Raw genomic sequence first — 7,098 nt, 5'->3', positions numbered from 1 at the left:
CCCCCCCCCCCCCCCCCCCCCCAAACTCAGTGTCTATTGGCTGACATATAAAAGAACATTTCATTGGGTTTTTTGTATCTTGAAGAAGGTTATATGCTTAGGGTATTAATAAAATTAATATACACAGTTTAGCATGGGGTAAAATCCCTTTAATAGGTGCAAATGAGAGATTTAATTTAACTACAAGTAGCTGGTTAAATGCATGGGATTATGTTGTGTTATGGTATCAGCTTTCCCATCATTTATTTCTCAGACTTTTCAAAAGTCAGGTTGCTGGAACTTCATTAGCAGAAAGTCTGAGGTGAAATAAATGTTAGCCAGCCGGCTATATGAGCATAAGTGAACTTATAACCTCAGACTTTCTGACAGTGAAGTTGGTAGCCGGGTAAAGGAGCTGAGTGTCTAAATAACATCTAACTTACAAACGATCAACCATAAACTTTGGTACAGTTTGGTACATCTCAGCCCGTTGGATGGGGGGTGTCTCGCCCCCAACATACTAACCTTGTGGTTTACTACTTGCTGAAGACCAACTTTTACTATTCTATGTTGTTACTATATAATTATGTAAGAGAAATTACCCTTTAATCAGTCTTCTGAAATAAAGAATTCAATCCAGACGTCTTTAAGGGTTTTATTTTCTGCAGCCACTGATTCTCCTTCACATTGTTCCAGAGGTTTCGTTCTAGCCTCCTGCTGTAGCCGTCCTTGTCCTGCTGAATCCTCGTCTCTGAAAGACATGACAAACCGACTCCAGCGGTTCGTCATGTTCACAGGGAGAGAATGGGAAACTGGGACAAGAAGAAACTGTGTCCAGACTTTCCTAAGGTTGCTGATCGACACACATTTTAGGGTTGTTTTAGATTAGTTAGTTAGATTAGTTGTATTATTTAGTTGTTTTAAATTGCATTGAATGATTTGTTATTGTGCAAATAAACCTCAAAGCATTTTGTTGGTTAACATTTCTTGGTTCAAGCAACTTTTTCAGAAAGGTTATGCTTTTAGAAAATGTGGACGTGTCCCCAGCGTCCTCAGTGTAAATGTAAACTCCATTTTCTCACTGTAAAAACGGTTCAGAGCACTCGGGCAAAGAGAAGTAGAAGCAAAGATGGTTTGATTAAAATGGAGATAATCTGAGGAAAGCAGAGCCATCATTTTTTCTGACAAAGAATCACACATCCAGGTTTTAGTTTTTTCTTTGCTTTCATTTTATTTGTGAACGACATTTATGATACACGTTGACACTCGTTTGCTCCAACATCTTCTCTCAGGACTGTTCAGGCTCCACCGACGGAGAAGGTTTCTTATGACAATAATCTGTGAGGAGACAAGAAAATAATTTACATGTTTTATATTTAAAAACTTCATTTTTTATTAAGCCTTTTTGGGGTTGTGCTCTTTACTGCACATATTTAACTTTATTGAACATCTGATTGGCTCATGAAGACCACCAAACGTTTTGATTGTATGTCTGCTGTTGTTGGTAAATGTCTGTTCATGAGCAATTTAAAGTTTTATACCAAGGTTTGGACAGCAGGTGGCACCAGCTTACTGGAATATCCAACTGGGGCTCATCTACTTAGTCGGCCACGTGCAATCAGGCACAGGTGGTTTTGAACGCGCCACGAACGCAGCTGCTGTGGCTGTTTGTTTGTGTAATGTGTCTACAGCCGAATAGTGTTTTTTGCTTCAGAAGGTTCTAACTACGTGAAATAACCTGGAAGTATTTCAGTGGCAGCCGTGATAAGAGCTGGGCCAAGTTCAGCGCCGACAAAACGTAGCAAAACGTTTTTTCAACATAAACAGTGGTGCCTCGAACGCCCTGTTGTTGCATTTTCTTTTCTTTTTAACACCGTTGTGTTAACAAACATATCGCAGTTGTTCTGGTAACACCTGAGACACGCCCACCAAACAGAAGAAAACATACCTCGAAGCCCGCTGAGCAATGTTGCACAACGTTGCAAGGAAACATGTCGAAAATATTGCAAACGTTTTGAGATTGAACTCGCCCCAGGTCAAATTCTCTAAAAGCTCAGGAAAGGTGCTTCGGGGCTTCCTTTCTTCAGCATAGGGTACACTGGACCATCCTTTACCAATGGAAAGGAGATAATGCAGTCCCACAATTCCTTGTGGCAGCAATGGTTAAAGCTACGCAGCGTTGTAGTTTTACCATGGGAGTGCCACGTTAAAGAGGTGGTATTCTGCTTTTTGGCTTTTCCCTCTCCTTTGTTGAGTTATATTCCTTTTTTGTGCTGTAACAGGTTTGCAAAGTGAAAAAGACCAAAGGGAGTTCCCATCTCCCACAGAAAACTCTGCTCTGAACTGAAAACAGCTCGTTTGTAGTCCAGCCGCTTCCCTTTCATCCTTCAACCATGTAAACCTGTTCTGGTACAACCTCTAAATAAGATTATGAACCTGAAAATGAGCAGAATAATGTTCAGTTTCACATCCAGTTAAGAGGAGGAGTCTTGAAAAACAAGCGTATTGAATTTCTAGTAAATGTCATCATCATAAGAAAATACTGTACACAATATATATATATATATATATATATATATATATATATATATATATATATATATACCCCCCGTTGTAAAATGCTCTAAGAATGAGTTTCATCACCACACGATCACACCACATGAAACATGAAATCAATGTAGGCAGCCTTGGGGACAAAGGTTTCCCTTCTCGTCTGTGTTCTGCAGCCTGGGCAACGAAGCCGGCGTCCTGACAGGAGCCACTTAAATGCAGGGAACAGAAGGTGTGAGGGGTCCTGTAGGATCCTGACAGCTAACCTCAGCACCTCCTGCTCACATACGGTGGCGAGGGCTCTGACAGGGAATCCAGAAATGTTGGATCATGCTTTGCAGACTGATGGAGTGGAACCAGCATGAGAAGGAAAATGTCTCTCAATGAAGGAGTAGTAGTAAAATGTTTTGAGGATGACCTTCTGGCCCCAAATGGGTTGTGCTTCCTCAGGAGATACTGCCGCTGCTGAGGATCTCCTCAGGGCTGGAAGCAAATTTCATCAGAGCTACCCAGCTTACACTCCTCAACAATGTCTACAGGCCTCCCATGGATAGTGGTGATGCCTGCTTGTTGGAAAAGGTCACTACAGCATTAGTTATCACCCCTTTCGATGGGGCCGGAAAGCAAAGATAAGAGAACTGTGTTTGTCAGCGAACTTGACCAAGCGACAGTTGGACTGGACGTCATCTGTGTAAAGAATGAAGAGAAGGACGCAGCCTTGTTGAAGTGGACGTCAGATAAGGTGTCACTGACCGGGAGTCTCTGTGACCTTTTGGTAAGAAAGTCCATTATCAACAAATTTAGTCGGGGGGAGCGGAGTTTCACAGTCAGGAAATGTTGCTGCAAGGTGTTCAGTGCAGAGGAGAAATCTGCAAACAGGAGTCAGGATGTAGTGTTTGATGTTTGTGGATGGGGTCTATGATAAATACCTTTGCATCATCCAACCCTCTATGCAAACCGGAGTGGGTCCATCAGTGAGTCTGTTGAGAGAGGATGACGCTGGGCTGCTGCCTGCAGCTTGGATGAGTTTGGGGGAAATGGCGGCAGGATTCACAGCTGCCATGTTCTTAATACTAGGCTGCCAAGCTGTACGGAGGTTCCCTTTCGTAAATGATTGATCTACCTTGTCTTACTGACAGACTACACAACTTTCAGCGCCGGCTGATCGCCGTGCCGTTCACACTGCACAACTTGCCGTCTTGTGACGTGAGTCTTGAAGTCATCGTGGCGTTCACACTACGTGACTGGTCGGTGACAGGAGGTCACGCGCTACACGAGCTGACAGCGGCCGTGTCACCTGACGCTGGTCTCCAAACCACGTTTTGTCAAGAAAACACAGGTGAAATGTGAAACGGGAAATGACGCGAACCTGCACACGAAACAGCTGCTCGTTATTATGAAGACAAAGAATCTGCAGGTAGCGGGATCGTTTCAGCTACAGAGAGCTGGAGGGGAGGAAAAAGTGTTCTGCAGTGAGAAGTAGCTGCCTGCTCTCATTGGCTGGATGCGGATGTCGAGTCGTCCGACTCTTCCAGATATTTGCTGTGCTAGATATCTGGCTGGCGCCGGCGATGTGTCAGAGATGTGTCGGGGAGCCGTTTTGATGCGTCGTTCAGTAGTTCACACATAACGACTGGGGTCTGCCGATCGATCGTTGATTTACCCCTGATCACAGCCTGATGGTCGCCGAGCTCTCAGACCGGCAAACCAGGCTAAAAATTGTGTAGTGTGAACGAGGCTTTAGTCAAACTGACCTGCGGCCCCGTCGTAGCTGAACGGTTTGTCGTGAGGAAATCCCAGACACTCGGCCAGTTCGTGATGATCGCCGTGGGCCGCTTTCAGCTGCTCAACATCCCGATGCTGCCCCTCCCTTCCTGATTCACACACACAACATACATGTCACACAGTTTGATTTAACTAGTTAACATAATAAACTACCAGAATGAGAGAATCCACACACAGAAGTTAATTTAATTTAAAGATGAGTGTGTGTGTTGTGAGTTTACTGTAGATGAGCAGGAATCGGCTCAGGGAGCCTTTGTAGACCACCACCAGACAGTCAGAGCAGGTCTCGTAGAGATCCACTTTGCCGGAGTCATCGTACGGAAGAACAACTCCGTCCTTCTCCACCGCTAACACACACACACACACACAAAACAAGTCATCACTATCAGGAAGAAGAACAACAGTAAAACAGTAACATCAACATACTTCACTTTATTACAGTAAACCACACTCTGGCTCTCTCTGGGTCGGTGAAAACTGCCCACACTGCAGTTCATCGCAGCAGAATGATTCAGTTTCTGTTGGAAATCTGAGCAAAGGCTCCACCAGTCGGTGTTCAGGCGGTTCAGGTTCTACTGGTTCCTGCCGGCCACATCCTCCTGCATGGTTGATAACACTAACATCCTCTGCACTCACATTACGGGAAGCCATTTTCGCTGTTGGAAACGTAGCTAGTTTGCAATACGATCAAAGACAACAAGGAAGTTTGGCCAGCCAGAGGAGGAGGCTAGAAATCCGAGCTGAAGTGTGCTGGATGCAGGAAAAACTACTTGACGAACTCAGGCTACATCCACACTACTAGGTTTTTGTTTTAAAAACAAAAGCGATCTCCATCCACACCAGAGGTTTAGCTGCGTATCATAACTGATCTGCGTTTGTTAGTCTGGACCTTCAATATTGCAGACACAGAGGTATTTATTGCTTCACTCGACTGCATTTACCATCTACACTGACTGGACATCCACATAAAATACTCTGATCGGGTTTATGTTAGGTTTGGGCCCCTTACAAGTACAGAAAGACAAACGTGTGTGTGTTGATGTGACTCACTGCCAACGCCCGTGTACAGTGTGTGGTGGTCAGAGTCGGACGGGTCAGAGGGCATCGACAAGTTGAAAAAGTACTTAGAGCACGTCTTATCACTGAAAATGACACAACACAAAGCAGTTAGAGAACATAAAGACACAACAACCTGCTGAGTCTACGACCGTCAGACACATCGTCCCGCTGTTCATGGCTGGGACTCTTACATCCAGTTTGTCCAGTTTATCACAAAAGTGAGTATAACCCTCCCATTTTAGTAAATATTTGATTATATATCTTATCATGTGACGACACTGAAGAAATGACGCTTTGCTCCAGTGTAAAGTAGTGAGTGTAACAGTGTAAATCTGCTGTCCCCTCAAAATAACACATCACACAGCCGTTAATGTCTAAACTGCTGGCAACAAAAGTGAGGACACCCCTAAGAGATGTCCACATGGAGCCCAATTAGCCATTTTCCCTCCCTGGTGTCATGTGACTCATCAGTGTTACAAAAGGTGTGAATGGGAAGCAAGTGTGTTAAATTTGGTGTTATCGCTCTCACACTCCCTCATACTGGTCACTGGAGGTTCAACATGGCACCTCATGGCAAAGAACTCTGAGGACCTGAAACAAAGAACGGTTGCTCTACATAAAGATGGCCGAGGCTATAAGAAGACTGCCAAGACCCTGAAACTGAGCTGCAGCACGGTGGCCAAGACCATACAGCGGTTCACCAGGACAGGTTCCACTCAGAACAGGCCTCGCCATGGTCGACCACAGAAGTTGAGTGCACGTGCTCAGCGTCATATCCAGAGGTCGTCTATGGGAAATAGATGTGTGAGTGCTGTTAGCATTGCTGCAGAGGTTGAAGGGGTGGGGGGGTCAGCCTGTCAGGGCTCAGACCGTACAACATGTAGTGTGACATACTGAAGCAGAGCAGGATCCCCTTCCTTCAGAGACCGGGCCGCAGGGCAGCATTCCAACATGATAACGACCCCAAACACACCTCCAAGTGGACCCCTGCCTCGCTGAAGAAGCTGAGGGTAAAGGTGACGGACTGGCCGAGCATGTCTCCAGACCTGAACCCTACTGACCATCTGTGGGGCGTCCAGGAAGAGAGCAAGGTCTCCAACATCCACCAGCTCCGTGATGTCGTCATGGAGGAGTGGAAGAGGACTCCAGTGGCGACCTGTGAAGCTCTGCTGAACTCCAGGCCCAGCGGTTTAGACATTAATGGCTGTGTGATGTATTTTGAGGGGACAGCAGATTTACACTGTTATACAGGCTGCACGCTCACTACTTTACACTGTTCTACAAGCTGCACGCTCACTACTTTACACTGTTCTACAAGCTGCACGCTCACTACTTTACACTGTTCTACAAGCTGCACCCTCACTACTTTACACTGTTCTACAAGCTGTACGCTCACTACTTTACACTGTTCTACAAGCTGCACGCTCACTACTTTACACTGTTATACAAGCTGCACGCTCACTACTTTACACTGTTCTACAAGCTGCACCCTCACTACTTTACACTGTTCTACAAGCTGTACGCTCACTACTTTACACTGTTCTACAAGCTGCACGCTCACTACTTTACACTGTTATACAAGCTGCACCCTTACTACTTTACACTGTTATACAAGCTGCACGCTCACTACTTTACACTGTTCTACAAGCTGCACGCTCACTACTTTACACTGTTCTACAAGCTGCACGCTCACTACTTTACACTGTTCTACAAGCTGCACGCTCA

At 45.3% G+C, this 7,098-nt stretch overlaps 1 protein-coding gene across 1 annotated transcript in view; it reads right to left on the bottom strand.

The window, feature by feature from the left end:
• Positions 1-1,221: 1,221 nt before the first annotated feature.
• The window catches only part of LOC123976595 (saxitoxin and tetrodotoxin-binding protein 1-like), an 8,357-nt gene continuing 2,480 nt past the window's right edge, over positions 1,222-7,098 (bottom strand). Inside the window, exons 3-6 of the mRNA XM_046058900.1 lie at positions 5,365-5,456; positions 4,536-4,661; positions 4,284-4,403; positions 1,222-1,317 (exon numbers count right to left, since the gene is read on the bottom strand). Coding sequence (XP_045914856.1) covers positions 1,268-1,317; positions 4,284-4,403; positions 4,536-4,661; positions 5,365-5,456 — 388 coding nt within the window. The 3' untranslated portion in view covers positions 1,222-1,267. The remainder of the gene's footprint in view (positions 1,318-4,283; positions 4,404-4,535; positions 4,662-5,364; positions 5,457-7,098) is intronic.

Source organism: Micropterus dolomieu, linkage group LG09, assembly GCF_021292245.1.
Source record: "Micropterus dolomieu isolate WLL.071019.BEF.003 ecotype Adirondacks linkage group LG09, ASM2129224v1, whole genome shotgun sequence".
NCBI lineage: Eukaryota > Metazoa > Chordata > Actinopteri > Centrarchiformes > Centrarchidae > Micropterus > Micropterus dolomieu.
This window is presented reverse-complemented; position numbering and strand designations above follow the sequence as displayed.